The sequence below is a fragment of the Peromyscus californicus genome, unplaced genomic scaffold (assembly GCF_007827085.1).
Source record: "Peromyscus californicus insignis strain IS unplaced genomic scaffold, ASM782708v3 Scaffold_3__1_contigs__length_106647218, whole genome shotgun sequence".
Lineage (NCBI taxonomy): Eukaryota > Metazoa > Chordata > Mammalia > Rodentia > Cricetidae > Peromyscus > Peromyscus californicus.
The window spans coordinates 54,950,319-54,977,409 of NW_026294551.1; the positions used below are offsets into that span (position 1 = coordinate 54,950,319).

A 27,091-nucleotide genomic window follows, 5' to 3' on the forward strand; every position below is an offset into this window, starting at 1 on the left:
GGCAATACAGTCGTGCTTCTTGTACAGGCTTAGCATCCCTAATCTTAAGACCCCAAATCCTCTAAAACCCAAAACTTTTAATTTTTTTTGCATCATGTTAGTACTGACAAAAGTTTCAGATTTTAGAGCATTTTAGATTTCTATTTTTCCAGATTAGGGATGTTTAGCTGCAAAGTCTGTGCATATTTCTGAATTCACCAAAGTCTGAAATATCCTAAGCTTGTCTATGGTGTCTAAGGCAGGGGTTCTTTTTTTTTTAAATGTATTTATTTTATTTTATTTTTATGTGCATTTGTGGTTTTGCCATGGGTGTCAGGGTCCCCTGAAACTGGAGTTACAGACAGGTGTGAGCTGCCATGTGCATGCTGGGAATTGAACTCGGGTCCTCTGGAAGAAGAGTCAGCAGCTCTTAACCCCTGAGCCATCTCTCCAGCCCTAAGGCAGGGGTTCTAAACTTGTGTGCACATAACTATCAGTGGGAAGGCTGGTTTCAAACACAGATAAATCTCTGGGCCTCCATTGCAAACTTCTGACTCCAGAACCTTTGGGGTGAGCACAATAATGTCCATTAAAACAGTCTTTCCCCACACTTTGTCACTCAGTTTCCAGGGAGTGCCACTTGGCTCCAATGGTGGCCTTGAGAATCAAGATTATTATGAGAGGTGGTAGGGTTGGCTCTGAATTCAACATCTTCTACTTCTTTCTCGCTGGAACTTAGAGTTTCTCTAGTTTCACACTCCGTCTCTAGAAAGGGGTACCACCACTTGCCCATGTCTTCTAACCCTTGCTGACAGAGGTGGTGGGAGGAGATTTAAGAACAGAGCAGAGTGGTGGTTTTTTAGCAGTGCCCTTGCCCCCAAGGAAAAGTCACGACACAGGACAGAATCCGCTAACAAGAGTTTTATCAAGACAAAGAGAAAGGGATAGATGTGATCAAGCCTGTGGAAGGACATGTGCGGAAAAAGAGGGTGGGGGAACATGGGGCCTGTCTTATAAAGGCCAGGACACACCTGCGCACACAGGCCCACGTGGCTATTCCACACATGCACATAGATCATCACATGGTCACATCCACGCGACCATGGGGCATGGGTCACGCAGGACGTATGAACCAGAAATGACTAGGCAGCGATGACTTAAGTGTCCCGCCGGGCATGTACGACCATGGGGGCGTGGTTGGAATTCCTATCATAGAGTAGCCAGGAGTCTATTTTAAAATTAAAAAAGAAGCCAAACATTTTTAAAAAAAATTATGTGTGTGTACATGTGAAGCCAAAAGAGGGCATCAAATTTCCTGGAGCTAGATTTATAGGCAGTTGTGAGTGGCCTGATGCCAGTTCTAGGAATCAAACTCAGCACATGCTCTTAAAAACTGAACCACCTCTCCAGTTCCCCAGATGTCTGTTTTGACAAAAACAAAACAAAACAAAAACCCCAAGCACTGTTGTATGACCAGCATAAGAAGTTTGAGAAAAACCAACCCCATCCAAGCTTGCCCAACTGTACACTGCATAATAAATACGTTTTCTGGGGGGGGGGGGGGGGGGAGTCGAGATCCAGAGTGTTTGAATCTACTTTTTAGGCGACTTAGGAGGAATCAGATGATCCTGTCCAACACCCTATTCCAGTGTGTGTGCTATCACCCCGAGGAATTCCAGATCATCACCAGTGGCACAGACAGGAAGGTAAGCACAGATGGCCCTCCACAGCCCAGAGTTTCATGTCTGCAGATTCAATCAACTGTGAATGCCTGCAAATGCTTGAGTAGGGGTGAGGGGTGGATTGCATCTTTACTGAACAATTTATTAAAGTGTATAGATACAGGATGTGCATAGGTTACATGTAAACAGTGTGCCGTTTTAGATAGGGGCTAGAGCTTGTTTGCATTTTGACCCCCATGGGTGATACTGTGGCCCTACATTGACAGTCCAGAGGAACGTCTCCCCTTCTTAGCATCCATCTCTCCCAACTTGGTTTCCCATTTCTAGGCAGGGACCAAGGTTAGGTGTTCAGTTTCTTTAAATCCCACCCTATGGAATATGATATTGCTTTGGGCCAGAAAGGCAAGTTAGGGTCTGGTGGTGGATAAAGATGAGGTGAAGATGAACTAGGGTCCTGTCAGACTTAGTGCAACACCCCGTCCCCCAAACCCTGCCACAAAGAACTCTCCCTCCCACCAGGCTTGCAGCCTGGCTCTCCTCCTCAGAGCGCAGAAGCAGATTCCCCCAGTGGCTCTTCTCGTCTTTATTTTACATGTTGCAGCAGACTCAATCTGCTTCGCCTTATCAAAAAATCTCTTTCTGTCACCATCCAGGTTTATCGAATATCAACATCTCTTTAAATAGCATGCAAATTTCAAAACCAATACTAAAAATAATAAAATGGTTCCTCCACCCCCTCGCCACAGCCTATTTATAATTCCAACTGGTCCCCCTTCCATGGTGTATTTTTGCTAGCTTCTATATAAAGTGGAGGGATCTTTTGTTAGCATGTGTGTGGATGATTCCACTGCATGGACTCCCGTCTAATGCCTTTCTCCTGCATTCCAGATTGCTTACTGGGAAGTATTTGATGGGTCCGTAATCAGAGAGTTGGAAGGTTCCTTGTCGGGGTCAATCAACGGTATGGACATCACTCTGGAAGGGGGACACTTTGTCACAGGTTAGTCCCAGTCCCAGGTAAGATAAGAAAAACCACCAGGGGTCCTGATTTTGGAGGACAAGGAACTCTTAGGTGGGAGGCAATTAGAAGAGCTGGTAGAGGGTCTCAAGGACACCTTGGTTAACACTCAGCCCAGAATAGCCCACCACCACCATGGCTGGAAAAGTCCCAAAGTCACACTTCAGTGAGGGAAGACATTTGTACAGGACAAAGAGAAAAGCCAAGCTCGCCATCACAAGGTCTGCTCTCTGGGGTAGAAATGAGCCTTCCAATGTCTTCTAGTTGCTTTCCTCTGTACTTTCAGTTGTTTTTGTTTTGAGATAGGGTCTTGCTATAAGTAGCTCCCGCTGGCCATGAATTTGTGATCCTCCTGCCTCGGACTCCTGAGTGCTAGGATACTAGGTAGGCCACCCTTCCCGGCTCCTCTGCTGTCTTTTTTACTTAACTATGAAGCACCAGTTTTGTTGTTGTTGTTGAAGAATGTGACATCTCGACTCCTTCCCATGAATGAACTAGTCAACGTTTTCTGGGGGCATCTACCACGGGTCACGGCCACTAGACCAGCATTGACACAATTTCCTGCCAGGCTTTTTGATTCTTCAGGACATTAATAAGTGCTTCAAAATAAATCAAAGTTCCATAAACACACTGACTTAAAAAAAGAGATATCAAACTATACACAGTGGGATGCCAATCATATACACAGATGTGTGCATACACCTCTACACTGGTGAAGAGCGAAAGGGGAAAAAAATGAGGGTATGTTTAGTGGTTAATTCTGGGTGGTATTTTCCTTTCCACTCTACATTTACTAAAACATACATAGATTTTTTTTTTAGATCAAAAAAAAAAGCTTTATATAATATGGATTTTTCTTTCTTCAAGTTGGCACATGGGGGAATGTGTTGAAAATGAAGCAGTTATATGAGGTCAGGGCTGTTTCACTGTTCTATGTGAGTCATGTCATGTAATCGTTTTTCAGGTGGACATGACCATCTGGTCAAAGTTTGGGATTATAATGAGGGTGAAGTGACTCACGTTGGGGTAGGACACAGTGGCAACATCATGGGCATCCGGATAAGTCCAGGAAACCGGTACATCGTCAGCGTGAGTGCAGATGGAGCCATCTTGAGATGGAAGTACCCATTTGCTTCGTGAAGCATGCGGGATCTCTCCAACCTCCACCCTGTACTGAGCACAGGCCTGCCCGAGACCAAGTATGGAGAACTCCAGCACCAGTCTTGATTCCTCACATCTATTTTTGTTCTGTAGTCAAAATACTTTATCTTGAAGTTTCTCCTTTCCTCTATACAATACATTTTACAATCTTAAATTGTATGTTGAAACTGAACTATGTTATAGAAAAAATTTTGTCCAGAATATAATTTTTTTGAGTTTTTATTAATAAAGTTGAAGGTGCTGTCTTCTGGCCACGAACTTTTTTCTATGTCTCCCCAAATCCACAGGCATTTCTCCTGATCTGTCCCCAGAGAGGAATGCTATTTTCTTATAAAAATAAGAAGAAGTGAGTTTACCTATGTGTGTGTGGTTATGGGGATGGGACTAGGGCCTCACGCATGGCTAGGTAAGTGCTGTTCCGCTGGGCTACCTCCCCAGCTCAAACTTACCTTTTAAATTATCAGTTTATTGGTGAATCGGCATAGACAGTTAGGTTTGAACCCAGATCTTTGGGCAGGTATACAGCTGTGTCCACATACCCCACAGAAACAACATAAAGAGGAATGATTTATTCTGACTCAGTATTTCACAGGGTTTGATCCACACAGGGTTTGATCCACACCGGCTTTGTCCCAGGCCCTTGAGCAGAACCTTATGGTGAAGCTTACAGGTGCCCATCATGGCAGGCGGGGAAGGAGAGAGGAAGCCAGTGCAGGGGGCTGGCTCCTCACCCCCTTTATTCACTCCAGGTTCCTGGTCCATATGACAGTACCACTCATATGTAGAGTGAGTCTTTACCATATGATAGTACCACTCATATGTAGAGTGAGTCTTTACCAACTTAATCCTCTCAAGAACCACCCTTACAGTCTCACCCAGAGGTACCCTTCAATCTCCAAGGTGATCTTTAAAAAACTATATTTACTTATTTATTTATTGTGTGTGTGTGTGTGTGTGTGTGTGCGCCCATGCTACAGCATATATATAGAGGCCAGAGGACAATCTGGGTGGTCAGTTCTTTCTTTCCATCAGGTAGTTCACAAAGCTCAAGCTCGGGTCCTCAGGCTTGGTAGCAAGCACCTTTACCTGCTGTACCATCCCAAAGGCTCTCCTACGTGATTTCTTAATGATCAAACTGGCTATCAAAATTAGCCTTTACAACAAACTCACAAAACAATTTCAGGTTCAGTTTTCTACTTTGCCAAGTAAGAATAAATTTCCACTCAGACGTTTATTGTGAGACTTGAGTGAGCTGAAGTGGTAATGCATCAGCCGCCAGCTGCATTCCGGACAGAATTAAACACCAATGCTTCCTTAAGTTATATCAGCCAGGCATGGAGGCACACACCCAGGATTCCAGCACTCAGGAGGTTAAGGCTGAAAGACTAAGCGTTCCAGACCAACTTGGGCTGCACAAGTGAGATAGAATCCATCTCATCAACCACCCCTACCCCAGCCAAAACAAAACCAACAAAACCCCTAAACTGTTACCAAACACCAACCAACGCCCCCCCCCCCCCCAAAAAAAAATCCCTGTGTGTTACTGAAGATCTTGGAATGATCTCAAAGGTGAAATTCGGGAGATGACTCATCAGAGCCAGCCAAGACCACGGCATCTTCAGTACTTACCATCAGGAGGGTGATGAAGTGAACCTTATGAATTAATCAACCACGTGAGTATCTTTTTCCGGGAGGGTAAATGGTGGCCTCTTACGCTTCAAGCCTCGGACGCTACAGTTTATCCTTTATCCTTAACTTCTGCATCTTTTTGGCACCAGGGAACTGCTACAATCCTATGTGAGAGAGTGAGGAGATTTAATAAATGATGACCACTTATTAAATGGCAAGTCACATTTCTGGGTACTGACGTAATACTGACTCCTCAGTAAAGCTGAGGATCTCTTTTTGAGCTAGAAACTGATGAGAAATTCATTTTGCAAGACCTTGCCTGATTAATTATAAACCTGACAGTTATAGGATAAAAGGAGCAGAGGCCTCCAGGGTTACCCAGGGAATAAAGGGCGGGGCAAGGCCAAACTAATTCTGATTGGATAACGATACCACCAGGATTTTACATAGAAGAGTGAAACTGCAACCGAGTAGGGGGCGCGCCTGAGAACCGGAAAACTTCCTGCCGAGCAAATTCTAGGGTTGTAAAGGGCTGGAACTCGGCAGTGCAACCAGCGGGGGTCGAGTTCCGGTTTCTCTCTCTTCTTTGCCTTAATCTCTCCGAGCTCCCTTCACCAATGAAAACCAGGACGATCAAGTCTCCCAAGTTTTTGGAAAATGACTGTAACCTAGTGTGAAAAAACGAACAGCCGCAACAACAATAAAAACCCAGTAAGAAAAAGAAAAAACAAACCCCTAACCCACTAGTACTCCCAGTTCAGGTCCTGGGGTGACCGGTGCAGGCAAAGCCTTGCAAGGAAGTGGCGCCACCTGACCGTACACACCTGAGCCTGGGCTCCCCACCTGCACAGCTGCCAGCGCACGCCTCTCTGCACACTCGAGTCACCGAGGACACCGGTCGCCGGTCCTTTTTCGTAGTCTTCATCTGGCTTCTACGACCAGAAAACTTAGCCAGAGCCAGGGCTTGGCTTTCCATGCCCTTGTTATCCTCGCAGCTTAGGGATGGGCGGAGAAGGCGAATAGAGGTGAAAGGCCTGTTCCAAGGCGGGAAGGAAGGGCGGGGAAGTCCACTAGGCGGGCTCCCGGGGATTGCATTCCCAGCCCGGGCCGCTGGGGCGGGAGCCTTGCGGCGGGCACTGCCCCAGGACTGGATTCCCGCGCGGGGCGGGGCGTGGCGGCCCCGCCCCTGGCTCCGCCCGCGCCCGGTGCCCGCACACCTGGCTCTCAGGTAGCCGGCGCCCCACGCCTCTAAGAGGCGGTGAGTGTCGGGGAGCTGCCGGTCCGCTTCGGCCCCGGGAGCTGTGCTCCCGGACCACCGTGCTCGGCCAGCATGGATCCCGGCGTGGGGGACGCACTGGGAGAGGGGCCGCCCGCGCCCCGGCCCCGCCGCCGCCGTTCCCTGCGCCGCCTGCTCAGCCGCTTCCTGCTAGCTCTGGGCAGCCGCTCCCGCTCAGGGGACTCGCCGCCCCGGTCCCGGCCCCAGGGCCAGCCCGACCCATACGATGGCGATGGAGACGGGGGCTTCGCTTGTGCCCCGGGCCCGGCACCAGTCGCTCCCGGGAGCCCAGGACCGGATCGTCCTCTGGGACTCCAGCCCCAACTGTCTGCGGGCGACGGGACGCGTCCGCCCGGCGCGCAGGGCTTGAAGAACCACGGCAACACCTGTTTCATGAACGCCGTGGTGCAGTGTCTCAGCAACACCGACCTGCTGGCCGAGTTCCTAGCGCTGGGGCGCTACCGGGCGGCGCCGGGCCGCGCCGAGGTCACCGAGCAGCTGGCGGCGCTGGTGCGCGCGCTCTGGACGCGCGAATACACGCCCCAACTTTCCGCAGAGTTCAAGGTAGGCAAGCGCCCGCCGCCGTCCGCAGCCTCCTCCGACCCTTCTGCTTGCGGTTCCTGAAAAGCGTGTGAACCACCAGCCGAACCGGGTTCTGAGGGGGGTCCTCTGTAGATACCACTTAGCTAGTCCAGCCTCGGGTTATCGCCTTTGTTTTGAGGTGACGTGTTACATTGTCACTTGCAAATGCTTTCCTTTGGAATGAGTTTCTCCCTGGTGTTTTGAGGTGGGGTGGAGAGAGCTGGCAGCCTTAAGTGTATCCAGTAGCAGTTTTGTGTCTAACAAGCAGCTATTGAAGGAGTGAGGCTTGCCCAACAGGGTGAGTTAGAGCTTCGGATCTGGAAGGGTGCAGAGGGGAAGTCAGTCCTTGAAGGCCAAGGCTTGGAGAAGGAGGTGATACAGGCGTGGAGTACAGAATATCGAGAAGGACGCAGACAGGCCAATATCTAGGAATAATCCAGGCAGAATGATCAGTCAGGCAGGCGAGGTTCTTCAGATCATGTACGACCGTGGACGCGGTGGCTTTGGATGGTTTAAGCCCAATAGCTGCTGAGAACCAGTGGGTCAGGTACTGTGACAAATTGGGGGAGGGAGCCAGAGAGATTGCTAATTTAGAGATGACGTCCCTTAATTTAATTCATATTAAATTCTGACAGTCTGTGAGCAGGAGATAGCATTTGTTATCTACAAGATTACAGTCCTCTTGCTGGGGACGCTGCGGGGTCATGAGAATGGGTTAAAGTACGGGTGTGGGGTCCCAGTCGGAGGGACGTGTTCCTGATAATATTGATGCAGAGGGCTTGCTTCCTGCTGCAAAACCGCAGCTCTGGACAGAGAGCTGAAGCGCCCCGAGGACGAGTGATTGTTATTGAGGCGAGGGCGAACATGACTGTCAGTGTTCATTCCATAAACATCTTGAGTTTCAACCCAAGAAAGCAGTCTTTGTTGTGTTAACCAGCAAGGATGCTGACCACTGCCTTCCTCTCCCACCTCGATTCCTGAAGAAGCACTGTGTTGCAATAGTCACACGATGTCATTGGTGTCACTTTGGGGCCACATTTGCTTTTCAAATGGGATAGGCAGTGTAGTATGGTGGTCGAGAGCAAGATCTTGTAGACAATGACTCAGTGCTTAACAAAGTCATGCAAAGCCTTGAGGATGTGAGTTCTGGTTCCAGAACCCAGGTCAAAAGGAATGAGGCCGGGTGCCCCAGTACAGGTCTATAATTTCACCATGGGCCTGTAGTCCCAGTGCTGGGGGGACTGAAGCAGGTGGATCCTTAGGGCTTGCTGGCTAGACAGTCTAGCCGATGTGTGAGCCTCTAGATTCAGCGATAGAACCTGTCTGAGAAAAGGCGGAGGGTGACTGAGGAACACACTTGGTTGGTGCTCACGTATGCATGAATGCACTGGTGGGCACACATGCAGAAAGAGCAAGGTCTCTGGGGCTTTATGATTTTCGTGCAGATTAATCTTTTCTCATCTGCGAGATTGAACCCTATGACAATTACTTCATTATAAGGTAGTTGTGTTTAGTGGGTTATATATAGAGCACTGAGAACATGCCTGGCTCCTGGGAAATGTTTATTCTAGAAGTACACTTCCTTCCTGCAGAGAGACCTAGAGGAGGAAGGGACGTGATCTTTGAGGAAGCTTTCGTTTACCAGACGTATTCCCACCCGATTACTACTGCAGTGAGAGTGGCAGGTGGTTTGGAAGAAACTCTTAAATTCGTCATCACTGCCAGTGACTCACCAGGATTTCCTCTCTTCTGCTGTCTGAATGCCCGGGTCCTGGGAGCTCCCAGTGCCTTGGGGAGCTGACTGATAACCAAGTTAGTGAGGGGGATGTAATCTGGGGTTTCCTTGGGGCTTTCAGGTGACCAGACTTGGAGGATAGAGTGGATTTCAGAATCCTGGCTTTTAAGTCTTAGGGATGGCAATCCAGGTGGACTCTTACGGTTACTGAAACTTTCACGGAGTCAGCACGTGTTTATTGACTGTGGAGACATTCGACTGGCAACATGGACTGTGTGATGAGTGGCAAGTGCAAACCCAGATCCTGGGACTGAGGGCCAAGTCTGAGTCCAGATCCAGGGACTACTCTCCAGGAGTTTACTACCTAGAGGAGAAATGAATGTCAGCACAGCGGTCATGCAGGCCCTCAATCAACTGATGACGAGATGGAAAGGAAAAACACAAGTGCTCTGAAAGTTGTGGCAAGAGGGTATGGTTTGTTCGGAGGAGCAGCCCAGCCTTCCCGGATGAGGTCCCTACGCCCTGGGTTGGGTTGTGAAAGATGAAGTGTCGACTCAGGACAGGGAAGATATGATATCGTGACTCCAGGCCTGGGAAGGAAAATGACAGCCCAGGAGAGGGGTGGAGCAGGAGTGGGAGTAAGGCCCAGAATCCTTTGGATAAATCCATCCTTGAAGGCTCATGTAGCTGGGGAGGAGAGTGGAGAATTACAGATCTGATCGTGTTAAGGAGATGGCTAGCTTCAGACCCAGGAAGGATCCAGCATGTGGGGCTTGACCCTAGTTAGCTAGCTTCAGACCCAGGAAGGGTCCAGCATGTGGGGCTTGACCCTAGTTAGCTAGCTTCAGGCCCAGGAAGGGTCCAGCATGTGGGGCTTGACCCCACCCCCGCAAATCGGATGGGCTTACAATGTTTTCTCTTCTTGAGCCCAGAGTCACCAGTTTCCCACATATAGCAGGACCAAGTTTTGTTTTAACAGAAAATGGATTAAATACACTTAAAAAAATCCTCTCATAGTCTATACTTATTTGATTTTCTAATGATATAGTTTATGTGTATTGCAAAAAATTAGGAAGTATAAGAAAAATCTGTAACTCCTCAGATATAAACCATTGTAAACTTGCTGTGTGTTGTAAACAATTAGAAATTCTAGTTCTGGCTAGGCAGTGGTGGAGCACGCCTTTGATCACAGCGCTCAGGAGGCAGAAGCAGGTGGATCTCTGTGAATTCAAGGCCAGCCTGGTCTACAAGTGAGTTCCAGGACAACCAGGACTGTTTCATAGAGAAACCCTGTCTCGTAAAAATCAAATCAAAACAAACCCCTCCCCCCCCACACACACAAAGGAACTCTAGTGTAGCCGGAAGGTCCTGCCCAGCCCTGTGGTCCTGCAGCCACTTATAAAATAATTATTCAGAGGCTTAATATTGTTTACAAACTGTATGGCCTATGGTAGGCCTCTTGCTAGCCAGTTCTTATATCTTAAATTAACCCATGTCTCTTAATCTGTGTTTTGCCACATGTTCCACGGCTTTACAGGTCTGCTGGCATGTTGCTCCTTGGGCGGCAGACTGGCCTCTCTCCAGACTCTGCCTTTCTCTTTCCTGTCTCTCTCCTTGGATTTCCCACCTGCCTCTAAGCTGCCTTGCCATAGGCCAAAGCAGCTTTATTTATCAACCAATCAGAGCAAGACATATTCACAGCCTACAGAAAGACATCCCACAGCACTCTAGTTTTGCATTCTCTTTGCTTGTTTGATTTTAAGCTAGGGCTACGTGACTGAGCTAGCCTGGAACTTACTATGTAGAGCAGACTGGCCTTGAACTCAGATCTACCTGAATCTTCACCCAAGTGCTAGGGTTAATGGTGCACTGTACTCTACACCCTGCTGCACTCTTTCTTTCTTTTTAATCATGTAAGTATTATTACAAGAGCTTTTTTTGACATAAGAATAATGTACAGAACTTGACTTTTAGTGATTGAATGTGTCAACAAATGGGCCAGTCTTTTGTGGAGAAACTGTTGTGTTATTGGGTTTTCCAGTTAACACACTGTAGTGAAACTCCCTGTATTTTTTCTATTTTTTAAAAATTTCTATTTCTTTCCTATTATGTAAATGAGTCCTTTGCTTGCATATATGTCTGTGCACCACATGGCACCCAAGAGGGCCTTGGATCCCTGAGAATGGAGTTGCAGATGGTTGTGAGCCATTATAAGGGTGCTGGGAACCACACCCGAGTCCTAGAAGACAGCCTTAACCACTGAGCCATCTCCAGCCCCAATTTCACTGTATTTAAGATTTGTTCTCAGCTCTGATTATTTCCAATGTCTAATTCCATGAGTAGAATCATGTTTTCAAAACAAAAGAAACGACTGTTTTTAATACCTTTCTGGTTTTACTTTTAACGTAAACCTTTTTGAGGTGTAAGTTATGTAATGGGGTGCATCCATTTCAAGTGCTGAATTAATTTTAGCAAGCGCAGGTACCTGGGTAATCATCATCCTATCTTAAATATTTGCCCTCCCTCCCTCCACCCCTCCTTCCCTTCCCTTTTCTTCCTTCCTTCCTTCCTTCCTTCCTTCCTTCCTTCCTTCCTTCCTTCCTTCCTTCCTTCCTTCCATTTTTCTTTAGTTTTTGAGACAGGACCTATGTAGCCTTGGTTGGCCTAGAACTCACAGAAACAGTCTGCCTCTGCCTCCTGAGTGCTGGGATTAAAGGTGTGTGCCACCAGACCTGGTACCTTTTTTTCCTTTCTAAATTAACTCCCTTGGGTTTGATTATTATTATTTTTTTCATTTACAATCCTCATCGATTATATCTTTCCAAATAATAATGCCAGGTCACAGATACATATGTAAGAAATCTCCAAGAGGAGGGCTGGGCAGTGGTGGCTCACGCCTTTAATCCCAGCACTTAGGAAGCAGAGGCAGAGAGCAGGCGGATCTCTGTGAGTTTGAGGCCAGCCTGGTCTATAGATGATCGAGTTCCAGGACAGGCTCCAAAGTTACACAGTGAAACCCTGTCTTGAAAAAACCAAAAACAGAAAAAAAAAAAAAAAAAGAAAAAGAAAAAGAAAAGAAAAGAAAAAGAAATCTCCAAGAGGAGATTGGGTATTCTTGTCTCATGAACCCAGTTGCCCCAGCTTTATGAGGCTTACAATTTACAAGAAAAACTCTGTGTATACAGTGCATAGCAGGATGCTTTGAGGTATGTATACAGGGTAAGATGGTTAACTCAGAATAATTACATAATCACCAACATCATGTACTTAACCCCTTTTAGAGGTGAGAACACATACTACCAGTTCTCTTTGCAGTCCCCAATCCCTAGGACCTCATTACTGTTACGGCGGCCAGGCTTTGTAATGGACCTCTCTGACTTACTTGGTGCAAGATCCAGCTGATTTTTACCTCTCTTCTTTGATTGGGAGTGAGGTGGAAGTACTTCCCGTGTGTCTTGTCTGGTTTATTCTTGGAACTGTCTCCTCCACTGTTTGTGTATCCATTCGGCTTTGTTCTTAACATTCTGTTTGCTTCCCTGTGTTCTCCATATTCTCTATAAATATTTTATCCAAATTGTTTCTTTTTCTCCTACCTCAATGCTAGAAGCTTTAGATTTGTTTATGCTATGTCTTTTTGTAATTTTTTTTTTTAAACAGTCTTAGTGTGTAGTCCTGGCTGGTCTGGAACTCAGTGTTCTCCTTTCTCAGTCTCCTGCCTGCTGGGATCAGGGGCATGCACCACCACACCCAGCTATATCATAGTTTTTCATATGTATTCTGTTTTATGGCATACTAGTTTTTCTATGGTTATAATAAGGGTTTCAGCCATCTGGAATTTCTCTTAGCTTATGTGCTTTAAATCAAATTTAGATATACAACGATGTACTAGAGGCATTTTCTTTTATTTATTTTAACTTTTCTGGTTTATTTTATTTTTATTGATTTGTTAGAGAGAGGTCTCAAATATCCCAGGCTGGCCTCCAGCTCTCTAAATAGACAAGATGACCTTGAACTTCTGATGTTCCTGTAGCGGTGCCTCTTCCTTGAAACAAAGATTCATTCTTTGTTTCTCTTTTTTTCCTTCCTTTTGTTACTCTTTTTTTTCTCCTCCCATGGTACTGTGGTACTAAGGATTGAACTCAGGGCCTCTCACAGTAGGGAAGCACTTTACTACTGAGCCATATCCCAAGTTTCTTCACTTTTGTCTTGAAAGTTAAGGACAAAACAGTAAGAGGAGAAATGGAAACAGTAAAAACTATTGGGCAGGAAAAAAAACTCTGGATAGAACTATTAAATAAGTAGAAGAAATGTTGAAATCACCAGTGTTTGGGAGAGAACACACATATACTCTTTCATATACACACACTCAAACACATACACACACTCTCATACACACAGGCACTCTCACACATACTTTCACACACACACATCAACTCTCATATACTCACTCTTATACACACACTTGCACACACACTCACATGCACACAGAAGTGTAGATGTAATTCTGAATGGTTTTATTAAATAAGAAACACAGAGCCAAATGCAGAGTTAAAAGCCCAAGAGGTCAGAGCAGTAGCCTTTAGCTTACCAGCTGCTGCCATCCTTCCCCTCAGAAAGAGAACTACTTCCTGTGTGTCTGTCTTTTTATTGACTTTCTGTTCTGCCTTCTCATTGGTTGTAAACCCAACCACATGACCTCCTCGTCACTGCCTGTCTATACAGACCTCCAGGTCTCTATGGTTGGTATTGATATGAAAGGCGTGTGTCTCCATGCTGGTGGTGTCCTTGAACACACAGAGATCTGCCTGTCATGTGATCGGGATTAAGGGCATGTGCTACCACTGCCAGACTTATGCTAAATGGCTTGTTTTTAGCTCTGACCTCCAGGCACTTTTATTTATTAACATACAAATCAAATCACATTTCAGCACAAATAAAATATCACCATACAGAAGAGCAAGCTATGCTGTGCTGCAGGATAGACACACCAACTATCATGCTCGTCTTTTGAGTATTTTTTGTTTGTTTGTTTTTTTGTTTTTCGAGACAGGGTTTCTCTGTGTAGCTTTGCGCCTTTCCTGGGACTCACTTGGTAGCCCAGGCTGGCCTCGAACTCACAGAGATCCGCCTGGCTCTGCCTCCCGAGTGCTGGGATTAAAGGCGTGCGCCACCACCGCCCGGCTGTCTTTTGAGTATTTTACACACACACTTACACTCACACTCACACAGAAGGCCAAGCTATGCTGTACTGCAGGATAGACACACCAACTATCATGCTCGTCTTTTGAGTATTTTAGCTCCTGTACATTCTGTGGTGCTTGGGATCCAACCTTGGGCTTTTCACAGGCTGGGCAAACTCTCCACATTGAGCTACACCCCCAACCCTTGGTCTCTTGAGAAAGAGGTCTTGCTGTGTAGCCGAGGCTAGCCTGGAATTTAAGATCATCCTGCCTCGGCCTTTCAGGGTCTGGGTGGGAGGCTCCACAACTAGCTTTCTCTTGGATAATTTTGGTCCATAGAAACATCTTTGCTTGTGTCTCTTATCTCTCTGAGTTACATTCTCCAAAGTGGAATTACTATGTGTATGCGGAGAGACATTCGTTTTTTAAATTTGATTTTTACTTATCATTAATTGTGTGTGTGTATGTGTGTGGTGTGTGGGGGGGACTGGGTATGCGCACACATGCATGTGAGTGTCAGCCTGCCACAGAACTTGTATGGGGATTAAAAGACAGTTTGCAGGTTCTCTTCGTCCACCATGGGTCCTGGGGATTGAGTTCAGGTTGTCACGATTGGCGGCGGCAAGGGCCAGGTCCCCAGCCCTCCGCAGTTTTGTTGTTAAGATCCCGTCTTATCGGTTTTCTTGAAGTTGTCAAATTTTTTTGTGAGGCTTTGATTGTGATGTAGCCTGGCTATGAGGAAGAGAATTCGCAGCTAACTGAAGGGGACAGAACCCATGGGAGACTAGACAAAAGTGCGTCGCAGACCAGGCTTTGAAACAGGGAGGAGGTAGACATGATGGCACACATCTGTAATCCTGGTGCTAGGGAGGTGGAGACAGGAGGATCGGGAGTTCAAGGTCATCCTTGACTATATAGTGAGTTTGAGGTCTGGACGACTGCAGGGGAGATCTTGGTGGTGGTGAGGAAGGAGGAGAGAAGAGAGAGAGACTAGATAAAGATGGGAGTTTGGGACATGAGAAGGAAGGCGTTTGGGCTGTTTTGTGCTGAATAGTAGGATAAGGAAGGATTTGCTACCTTCACTGTGCTGCAGGAAGACTGGTCTGGTCTATTATGAACCCAGTGGGCTAGTGGGGAAGGGGTGTGGTCCCTACTTAGATGTGGGCCGATCAACCCACACTGCTGAGTTCTGACTATTTCTGTTCACCTAGATGAGAAGATCTGCCCTACTTGGTTGGAGGGGAGAGGCAGACGCATTTGTGGGGAGCAAATCCAATCCTAGGCTGCTCCTGGGGGGGAGGTTCTGAGAGATGGCATCAATGCTAAGAGAAAGGACAGGTTTTAGAGCTTCAGAGTCAAGGGCCTGGCTGTACAACAGAAAGAAAGGTTAGTACTACAGACAGATTTGTGGGTGGCTTAAGGGTAGGGTAGGGACGCCCTGTTTGTATATCTATAGATAAACAAGGAGTAACTTTTTAGTATAGTGTCTTCTTCCTTTTCTTCTTCCTCTTCCTTCTTCAGCAGTTGTGGGGTTTGAACTCAGGGCTTTGTGTATTCTAGGCAAGCATGCTATCCCTGACCTACAGTGCCAGCCCGTACGCTTTCTATTTTGTTTGCTAAGTCAAGCAGCCCTACCTAGGTGAGTGGTTCAGCCACAGGGAACCTTAGGGGAAGACCCCAACTAACGTGATCAGAAGGAAGACCCACAGCCAGCATTTGATGAGGGACCTACACACATTGTATCTTAGGAAGCCAGTTTCGCTGTCTGTATGGTCCTTAGCGAAGAGAGTGGAAACCGTGAGAATTAATGCAGTCAGGCAAGGAGAGTAGAGTGAGAAGGGTATTTTCCTGTGAGGTGACTTGAGAGAGTGTGTGGAAGTAGGATGATGGAGGGAAGGTCAGTGGTGCATGGGATCCCAGTGATGAGAGAACAAGAGCTTGAGGGAAGACAGATGGTCCATCGACACTAGGATTTAGCAAAGAGCCTGACCCAGTAAAGAGGTTGCAAGTGAGTGCAAGACCTGAGTTTAGATTTCCAGCACTCGCACAGACACACACAGACACATGCACATGCACACGGACACATACACACACACACACACACACACACACACACACACACACACACACACACACACGCTATTCTGCAGAGACAGCCTCATGGAGCTGCCTTCTATTTGGCGGACCCATATACTGGCTGGAGGTGGGAAAGACTATGCCTGCCTGTGTTGTTTCCATGTTGTTATTTCAGGTCAAGGCTGAAAGAGGACCTCTTGATAGCTGGATGCTTTCATTTGTGTCAAGGCCCAAGGTAACTCTTGTCTTTGTTTCCTTTCAGAATGCTGTTTCCAAATATGGCTCCCAGTTCCAAGGCAATTCCCAACACGATGCCCTGGAGTTCCTGCTCTGGCTGCTGGACCGTGTCCATGAGGACTTGGAGGGCTCGGCTCATGGACTGGTGTCTGAGCAGGTTAGCCACTCTCTAAAGAGCAAATGTTGATCTTCCCTTTCCTGTGGCTATTTCCTCAGCTCCTTGGATCCCAGTGTATTCCGGTCATCGTGTACACCTTCTGGTTTTAGACAGACATTCCCGCCTATTGCAATATTTCTTGTCTTCCTTCATCCCAGTGGTAATTGTGAATAGGATTTCATTATGCCTCTTAATTTGGAAAACATTTTTCTTTGTATGTATGTGTGCAGGTGCAAATGTGAAATGTCAGAGACTGACGCCAAGTGTCTTCTTCGATCATGCTCCACCATATTTTTTTGAGACAGGATCTCTCGATAAACCGGGAGCTTGCTGATTTGGCTAAACTGTCCGGGCAATAAGCCCTAGGGATCCTCTGGCCTTCTCTCCTTCCCCTGTGCTGAGATTGCAGGGGCACACTGCCACGCCTGGCTCCTGCTTAGGGGCTTGGATTTACTTCCTTATGCTTATGTGGCAGGTACTTTTCTCATTGAGCCATCTCCCCATCCCCCTAAAATATTTCCCTTAAATTTTTTTCCTGCCTATTCTATGCAATTGTCTGGGCATCTGGAGCCACGAGAGTCATTCTTTGTTATTTTTAGACAGTTCTGGTTCAGTCGACTCTTCTATGTCTTTCTCGGTTAAGTATCTCACAGAGCAATCATTTCTGTTTTTCTTAAGACATGGGTGGGTAATTTCTGATGTTGATGAAGCCCCAGACCTTGAGACAAAGAAAGCATTGTAACACTGTGGGTCTGTTTCTGTTGTTGTTGGCTTTTGTTTCGTTTTGTTGAGATGGAGTTTTGCTATGTAGCTCAGGCTTGAACTTGGGGCATTCCTCCTAGCTCATTTGGTCTCTGTAGTGCTGGAGGCTGCAGCTTGGTCAGAGAGTCCAAGCTGGTTTTAAACTCTCACCCTCAAACTCCCCCGCCTCTGCTTCTCTAAGGGCTGGAATGACAGTTGGGTGCCACCACACCCAGCCACACTATAATTGTAAAATTGTGTAATTTGTAAAAGTTGCAGTTAATTGCCATATCAACTATGTTCGTTATGAGCTTTCGTAAATTAAGGCCAATAGTGGCTTGTACTTTACTATGATCTCTCTACTGCTCAAGGAAAAGTGAATGAAGTTAACACTATGAGTGAGCCAAGTTATAGTAGCCGGAGCTTTAAATAATAGGTATCTTATGCACCTTGGTAATTAGCCAGTAAGCAACACATTTTTGGTGGATTTCACAGACAGTTCAGTTCCAGCTCCCAGAATTGCTTCATCAGCTTTTTTTTTTCTTCCCCTCCCCCGCCCCACAGTACTGAGAATTGAACTTCAGCCTCAGGCCTGGTGGGCAAGTGCTCTACCACGGGAACGATGTTCTCAGCCCTTCCGTTTTGTTTTATATCTGGACACCTGATTGCCCATCCTCATGAATCCACTAACAGTAACAACAAACCCCTTGGGAAGCCAAACTTGATGGTGCATGTCTATAATCTATAACAACAGTTAAGGAAGGGTCGCTCATGAGGCTGGAGAGATGTTTCAGTGGTTAAGAGTCAGTACTACTCTACAGTGGACAAGAGTTCGGTTCCTTGTTCAACAGCAGGCAGCCCACAAATGCCTGTAAATCAGCTCCAAGGGATCTCCTCCTTCTGACCTCTGGGCACCTACACACACCCACTCCCCCCCCCACCCCCCCACCTCCCCCACACACAGACAAGCACAGAGGCATAACTCAACTTAATCCTAAATAAAGGGGAGGAGATTAGGCAAGATTCTAGCCCAAGAGACTCTGGCTTGAAAGCCCATTCTCTTGTTTTAAAAGCTATCAATCACTCCAGTGACTGGAGGACACCAGGAAAACAAAAGCAGAGGTCACCCTAAGAAAGCTCCAGGTGGAAGCCAGGTGTGGTGATGTACATCTTTAATCCCAACACTCAGGAGGCAGAGGCAAGTGGATCTCTGTGAGTTCGAGGCCAGCCTGGTCTACATACTGAGTTTCAGGCTGACCAGGGCTACACAGTGAGACCCTGTCTCAAAATGAAACAAAACAAAACAAAAAAAACCCCCAGGGAACCACACACCAATGCGGTACTGTTTCTGGGTTGGGAGGGGAATGGGTGATTTTTTTTTTCTTTTTATTTATAATCATTTTTCTCTGGACCTTATTCAGATCCTTTTGTTTTTATATGATAGAAATTTAACTTCATCTGGCTTAAGGAAAGGGCATTTGTTGTTCTTTATAACCTGCAATTCTGGTTGAAGCAGCTTTGGGTGGGACTGCATCCAAGGTCCCGGGTGATGTCACCGTGTCTCTGATGCTGTCTCTTCATTCTCTTTCTGGCTTTGCCCACATGGTAGCAAGAGGGCCTTCTGCATTGCTCACAGAGTCTCCAGAGCCTGGCATGCCAGAGCAAACACTGATTGTCCCAGCAGAGTTGGCATGCTCATTCCTGGGCATGTGGTCAGAAGAATGGAACAGTCTGATTAGACTCCTCAGAGTCACATGCCTGTGGGGAGAACATGGGCCGAGAAAGGCTTTTACAGAGTCAGAATTAATTGCTGGCCCAAAGAATACACCACTGGGCAGATACATGTTGTCTACTTCTATGCCTTCCATAAATTCAAAGAACATAGTTTGAAATGGGAAATGTATACACACACACACACACACACACACACACACACACACACACACACACACACTCACACACACACACACACACATTAAGGATACCATTTACTGAATGTCTATATTGTATATCAAATTTGATGATTTTCATTACTTATTTTATTGCCTAGTATATAGTAGACACTCAGTAAACTTATTAAATGGTTGTCTTTTTTTAATATTTATAATGATAACTCATATTCTATAGTTAGGGGAAACATAGGTTAAGGTATTTCCCAGGGTCACTCACTCTTTGATAGTCTCATGTAGCTTAGATTGAAATTGAACTCACTATGTAGCTAAGGGTGTTCTCAAAGGCTTGATCGTCTTGTTTTGCCTTCATGCCCCATGGTGGGACATCATCTTCTACCTGGTGGAAATAGGATTGAGTCTGGACCATCTATTTCAAATCCAGGGTGCTGGACCTCCTTTCTTGGAAGCATCTGTGTCTTAGTTCCCCAGTAAAAGAGAGGTATGGAGGCCGGGCAGTGGTGGTGCACGCCTTTAATCCCAGCGCTCGGGAGGCAGAGCCAGGTGGATCTCTGAGTTCGAGGCCAGCCTGGGCTACAGAGTGAGTTCCAGGACAGGCACCAAAAACTACACAGAGAAACCCTGTCTTGAAAAAAAAGAGAGGTATGGACGGGTGTCTCCAGTTCCTGCTGCTATATAAACAAGGACTCTCCTGTTCTCTCTTTTCTCCTTCTGTACTGGGAAGTTCTTCCTGCCCGGATAGGTGGGATAGATAGCTGGGTAAGTTTCCTGTGACTGGAACAAAATGGCTGTGGTAACCAAGAAGAAACGTTTACACTGGCTTTGGGAGTTTTCAGTCTGGTCAGGTGGACCCATTGCATTTGGGCTGTGATGAGGGAGCACTTCATGGTGGGAGCTGTTTATCCCGTGGTGGCTGAGAAGGGGCTGGATCCCCACAGTTCCCTTTCAGAGCATGCCCATGGTGACCTGAGACTTGCCCCTAGGCCCTGTCTCTTAAAGGTTCTACCAGCTCCTAATAGTGAAAGCCTGGGACAATGCCTTAACCCACGGGCCTTTGAGTGACATCCATCCCAGACTTCAGCGGCGGTCTTCCAAGCTGCCCTTCACTTTCCCTCGCCATTCCTTTGATAGCAGGAAAAATCATTTGGCTTAAGGACAGAGAGGGTAAGCTATGTGTGTCCGAGTCCCAGAGCTAGTGAGTGGGAGAACCCGTACACAAATAAGGAAATGACACCCTATACCAGGGTTTCTGAACCTGAGCACTTTTGGCATCTGGGGCCGGATAATTTTTCCTGTGTGGCGCTTGACTGGTGTGTCATAGCGCTAGCACTGTCTTTCTGGCTAGGTGCCAGGGTCAGTACTGACTTGTGCTAAATGTGTGTGCAAACACTGCCAGATGTCCCCCGCATGGGAACCCAAATCACCCTCTAATTGAGAAGCTCTGCACTAAAATCTTTGTTCCCTATGAATATGTGCCACCCCCAAATGGTTCTTTGAGACATTTGAGTTTATTTACATCATGGGGGCCTGCCAATCATTCTTCATAACTTCAAGATCCAGGAAAAGTGGCCATGATTGAAAGTTGGTCTTTCAACTTACTTCTTTCCCTCCCTCCCTCCCTCCTTCCCTCTCTTCCTCTCTCCCTATATTCCTTCTCTTCCTCCCTTCTCTATTTCTTTTGGGCTGGACCCCAGGACCTTGTGCTTGCTAAGCAGATGTCTACCCCTCCAGCGATACTCCCAGCTCCCAGTATTGTTCTCTGTAACATTCTCCACACCAAAGCCAGATCTCTTCAGAAAGGGAGCAAGGTGATGTCATCTCCTGCTTGCCTTGCTCTGATGGCTTCCTGCAGACCTGGAACCAAATACTCCCTGACTGGGCCTGCTAACCACTCAGCCTGATTCCTCTCCCACTCACTCACTGTCCTCACCGTATCAGCGTTCTGTCTGTGGGACATGTGTGTTAGAAGCAGGGCCTCCCTGGGCAAGCTGTGGAGATGGCTGCTGGCCAGAGCAAGGGACTTAACTCAGCCTCACTCTGACCCGGTGATACCAGCAGTGTCTCTTTCTCTGTCGTCCTGAAGTTGCTTCTGGAAGGTGGGCTGCCTTGAGGCTGGGCCGTGTATCTTGGAGGCAGAGGGCAGAGCCTTTGTGGTTACTTAGCAGGAAACTTCATTTTCCCCTTCACAAAGAAAGCTCCTGCCCTCTGTGTGACTCTGAGTGATTTTCCCTTCTGAAGTTATTTCTGTACTGAGGACATAGGAAAGCCATACAACGAGATTCATTTGTAACTGGAATAGAAAACATAAGGGCCGCTCTCTTTTCCATTACTTTAACGACTCTCAAATACTTCCATCCTGCGAAGACTGTATTTTCACTGCCCTCTAAACACCAACACATAAACATTTTTTTGATGGGTTTCCAGAAAATTCTACTTTTGTAGAATAAAGGTGGGAATGAGTCTAGGGAGGAAGCGCAGCCAGCATGTATTAAGAACCTACTGTGTGCCAGTCAAGAGTCCTCCCTCTCTCCCTCCCTTCTTACTTTCTGAGACAGAGTTTCCCTCTGTAGCTTAACCTAGCCTCACACTCACGCCATAGCCCAGGCTGGCCTCAAAATTCAAAATGTAGCGCAAGGTACCTTTCAAGCAGTGATCGTCCAGTTTCAGCCCCCTCCGCCGCCCCAGCGATGGGATTACAGGTGTGAGCCTCCACAGCTGGTGTGTACCTCATCTCTTGATTTACACCACAGTTGCATGCCGAGGAACGCTGCTGAAGTATACACTGTAGCTCTGAGAGGTATCAAGGTTTGCTCACCTAGCAGACCAGATTCATGTGCCTCTGACCCCATAGTTCATGCTTTGTGAATGACTTCCTGCTGCCCGTCCTTCTGTCTGGCTCAACATTTTCTTTCCTTACTCCATCCCACGGTGACCCCATCTACAGTCATGCCCAGTGTCTCAGCTTGTCATCTCTATATGGAACTCCCCTGCGTCATTCTAAGTTCCTGGTTACAAGCAACTTGAGCCTCTCTAGGCGGGGCATGGAGATGGTCAGCTAGGGAGAAGCACACGGGATTAACTGGAGGGCTTCTCTAGAATGAGGCAGCGCTGGGTTGATGCGGAGCCTCGATGGTGGGAACTTTCTTGTTTAGTCAGGACAGCTGGAATCAGTGTTTTCAGCTTAGGCCACTCTGTTCACGTCCTGGCAGGGACATCTGAGTGCAGCTTGGGTCATGGACCTGTCTCTTGGTAGGGAATTCAGCTTTTCTTGGGGAGACTTAAGCAAATATATCTTTATCCTAGATAGGTCACCAATGAGTAACCAAATTAACCATCCCATCCATGTCTAGCCTGGTGAACCAATGTCTTTATTGGGAATCACGGGAACGTGGTTGAGGGGCTTAGAGCTGTGTGTGACTTCAAAACAGCCGTATCACTAAAAGGTCCCATTCCAGTGTGGGTGGTGATCCCTAAAGCCACACACATGGAGTTCTCGACTTTTCAGGAACCTTCTGGCTCCTCTATACTCTAGAACTTCCTGAGAGCACTCGCAATTGGGTTGGGATTACAGACAGCTGACAGGGCATAGGAAGAGGGTCTAATGACCCTTCCTAGGTCCTTTTTTATGAGGGAACATCAACAAGCTGGGGGTCTGGAGAGTCTCACGTGGGTAATCACAGCTGTGCTCCACTCAGAGGAAAACATCCCGCATATTCCCATCTAGGGACTGGACAAGGTCTCAAGAATTGTAAGTCCTGGGCAGCCAGAACATTCCCGTATCTGCACAATGCAAGTTCATACCTCCTGGCTCTTGCAAGTATTTGCCCCTCCTCTGCCTGGCTGTTGAGTCACCCTTGAACTTGGCATGTCTTTCCCAAGCCCCATCTCCTTTGACTTCTGTTAGTGACACCCGTGTCCAGCCACCCCTGAGTGGGAACCTTGGAGGTGGTGTGTTCCTCCCTTCCTTTCTTCTCCCTGGTTCTACTGAAGTGAGAACTCCTCACACGGGGTCTTTTGAAATCCCCCTCCCACCCCTTTTCATCTTCATGGCTTCTGCTCAGGTCACCTGCTTGTTACTTAGACCCTTAAACCTTCTGATGTCCTTCTTTTCTTGGGAATGGTTGTTGAGTTAAAGCATCCCTGTAAGCATGGAGCTACCACTGGTTAACAAACAAACAAACACAAAACTATCTGACATCTCTAATATGTAACACCTACCACCTGTATAATATTCAGTATGTGCCAGGCTAAGTATCAATCATCTGTCCATCTATCCATCCATCTCTATCTATCTATCTATCTATCTATCTATCTATCTATCTATCTATCTATCTATCTATCTGTGCTGGACATTTTTTTGTCAACACAAACTAAATTTGTCTGAGAGGAGAGAACCTCAACTGAGAAATTGCTTCCATATGATCAGGCTTTGGGCAAATATACAGGATATTTTCTTAATGACTGATGGGAAAGGGCCTAGCTTATTATGGGTGCCACCCATAGTGCCACCTCTGGGCTGGTGGTCCTGAGTGCTATAAGAAAGCAGGCTGAGCAAGCCGCAAGGAGCAAGCTAGAAAGCAGAACCCTTCCCTGGCATCTGCATCAGCTCCTGCCTCAAGGTTCCCACCTGGTTTGAGTTCCTGCCTTGGCTTTCCTCAGCGGACTGTGACTTTGGATATGTAAAACAAATAAACCCTTTCCTTCCCAAGTTGCTTTTGGTCATGGTGTTTCATCACAGCAGTAGTAACCTTGACTAATATACTATCTATAAATGACTCTTTAACTCTTCAAAACGTGCCTTCTATCAGATGGGTGCCATCATCTACATTAGAATTAGGGAACTGTTCGTATGCTGGAGACGTAATCCCCACACTTGTGTGTTAATGGTATCTTGCAGTGCTGGCAATGGATCCCAGGGCCTCACACATGCTAGGTAAGCAGCTTCCACTGAGCTCCAGCCTCAGCTTTGTTAATGGTGTTTGGAAATAAGCCGGGCACTTTGGAGGGTAATTGAGACAGATGAGATCATGAGAGTGGGGTGTGCCCATGACGGGATTGGTAGCTTCTTAAGAGAGATGCCTGCTTTGTTGTGAGCCCTGAGGCCCTTGCCAGGTGCTGAGAAGATGCTAGTGCCATCTTCTAGTTCGTAGAACTGTGAGCTAAACCAGTTTTTCTCAGTTTGCCCAGCGTCTCGGTGCATGCCTGTAATCCCAGCATTTGAGAGGTATGAGCCAGAAAATCAGGAGTCTTAAAGTTGGTCTTGGATCTACAGTGAGTTTGAGGCCAACCAGAGCTACACAACCTGCCTCAACCCTCCTATCCCTCCCCCCATGAGACCCTACCTAAACAAACAAACAAAAACAACAACACAAAGCAAGGAAGAATAAATTCCTCAGTTTGAGTACTTTATTATAGCAACAGAAAATGGATTAAGATTAAAAACTACAAAGCAAGTAAATGATTTAACTGGGTTAGGAAAATACTAGCCACTTATGTCATCACTGTTAGAAATGCCCAACAACCAATTTCAGAGAACACAGACTGCTCATGGTGACACAGAGGCAAAGAGGACGTGTCCAAGGCCCTCAAATGCCAAAAGCTGGCCTGGGAGCTAGATATGCACAGGACGCACGGACGCGTGCACAGTGCTATAGTATAGCTTTGTGTTGGAGGTGTTTTGAAAACTGTGCCTAGTTGGAGATGAAGCTCAGTGGTAGAGCGCTTGGCTAGTGTGTGTGAGGCCCTGGGTATAATCTCCAGAACTCCAAGGATGCAAATGGGAAAAGAAAGATGTCTAAAATGACTTCTTAGGGTAGTCAGGATAAAAAAGAAAAATTGAGAAATTGAAATACAGTGCTGTCAGGCAAATTATATGTCTGGCCTTATATGGATGCTCAGATAGTTACTAAACAGCTTTGTATTATGAGGAGCTGTGATTGGAACGGCCCCCTGGACAGCCTTCTCTAGCAGTGTGGGTCTTGTGTAGCAGGGACTTCTAATTGTGTAATTGTGTCCCCAGTGTGGTGTAGAGTGGGCTGAGAATAAGGATAATTAGGGAACCTGGAGAGCTGGAGTTGTTCATCCTGGGAGTGATAGCCTTCCAGAGGAGACTGGGGACATTGGGGTGGGCCAGAACCCTGAGGGAGGAGAGGTGAAAGATGACCCAGAAAGATATATATTAAGGATGCAGGGATTTGGATCTGATGTTTGCAGATGTGATTAAGAATGTTGAATTAAGGTAATTAACTTGGATTATGCAGGTAGTCCCTTAGCATAATATTGAGTGTTGTTATAACAGAGGCAGAGGGAGTTTGGAGACCACAGAAGACAAAACAACATAAATAGAGAGCTAAGAGAGATTTGAAGATGCTGGCCCTGAGGACAGAAAGGTGTGGCCACAAGGCAAGCAATTCCAGCAGCCACCGAATCTGGAAGAGGCTAGGAGAAGATTCCTGCCTAGAACCTCTGGAGGGGGTGGCACCTGTCAACACCTTCCTTTTAGACTATTGATGCTGATTTTGGGTGCCATCAACCCCAGGGTGGGGTTGGGGCTGGGAGTGTGTGTGAGCTCTCGCTATGATCATCCTTTAGTTCTGCTTTCAGCACATATATGCATATACCCTTTCTCAGGGATTCGGGGGAAACGGTGAGATTGAAAGGACATTGAGTAATCGTAAAGGCAGTATTGAAGATCGCTGCTCCACAAGGCTCAGGAAGGGACGATGTGGGCGTGGTGGGAGTGGGGTTGGGGGGTGGGGGTGGGGGTAATAGGCTTCATGGTCTGGAAGCAGCTGTATGACATAATGTGGACAGGATGTCATCGGATTTCTTTCCTGTTCCTTGGCAGCTGCCCCCAGATGCGAGTAAAGCCTTGGAGGACCTCCGGCCATCTTCTGCAGCTCCTCCCTCCTTAGGCCCCAGCTTTGTGCAGAGCCACTTTCAAGCCCAGTACAGGTAGGAAGGGGCATGTTCTTAGAATGTGCTCTCCGGGAGCTCTGCACCCTGGTCATCTGCATCCCATTGTCCTTAACCCTGCCCAACAAAATGACACAACACACAAGGACCCTTCCCATTCCTTTCACAGCCGCAGTTAGTCAGTCTCCTGTGGTCTCCAGCCTTGAGGATTTCTTCTTTCCCTTCTTGGCTTCTTGGAATGGCCTTCTGCCCTCCCTGAAAGGAAAGGAGTGGCTGGAGGATGGTTCTTGAGAACAGGGATGTGGAAACCAGAATATCCCCAGCTGAAGTCATACTGAAGCTGGGGAGACTCTTCCTGTTTGCTGGGCATGGCCAGAGAGCTCACTTTGAGTTAGTCATTTTGTGAGCTCAACACAGCATGGGGGATATAGAAATCATCACATGGCCTTTCACTTCAGGAAACAGGCACCGTGGGTATTTCTATATGAGAGTATGGATGTTTTAAGAATTATGGTGTTTAGTAAAAGATACCTGCAGCAATGAGACTTCAAAGAGGAGACCCTAGCCCTAGACTGCTTGGCCACATGTGTCTTTTCATGGGCTTTGATAGCCAATAGGATCAAATGGGTGGGAACATATTCAGCGGGGATGACTACAAGCTTCAAGATGGGAATGAGCACAGAGGCCAAGACTTACAGAAAACCATTGGATATGGAAAACCTCTTAGGTGGGACTCCTCCATCTGTGTATTTCAAACATCAGTTTTTAAGATCCATTTTTTTAAGGCTGGAACAAAATCAAAATTGAACATGT

At 46.9% G+C, this 27,091-nt stretch overlaps 2 protein-coding genes across 3 annotated transcripts in view; both read left to right on the forward strand.

The window, feature by feature from the left end:
* Positions 1–4,931, forward strand: part of Cfap52 (cilia and flagella associated protein 52) — a 41,589-nt gene extending 36,658 nt beyond the window's left edge. The window contains exons 12-14 of the mRNA XM_052757871.1: positions 1,583–1,685; positions 2,550–2,661; positions 3,644–4,931. Coding sequence (XP_052613831.1) covers positions 1,583–1,685; positions 2,550–2,661; positions 3,644–3,819 — 391 coding nt within the window. The 3' untranslated portion in view covers positions 3,820–4,931. The remainder of the gene's footprint in view (positions 1–1,582; positions 1,686–2,549; positions 2,662–3,643) is intronic.
* Positions 4,932–6,789: 1,858 nt separating this feature from the next.
* Usp43 (ubiquitin specific peptidase 43) overlaps positions 6,790–27,091 on the forward strand; it is a 63,976-nt gene continuing 43,674 nt past the window's right edge. For both annotated transcript variants that reach the window (XM_052757869.1, XM_052757870.1), the window contains exons 1-3: positions 6,790–7,309; positions 16,581–16,712; positions 26,211–26,317. In XM_052757869.1, the coding sequence (XP_052613829.1) occupies positions 6,800–7,309; positions 16,581–16,712; positions 26,211–26,317 (749 nt within the window). In that variant the 5' untranslated portion in view covers positions 6,790–6,799. The remainder of the gene's footprint in view (positions 7,310–16,580; positions 16,713–26,210; positions 26,318–27,091) is intronic.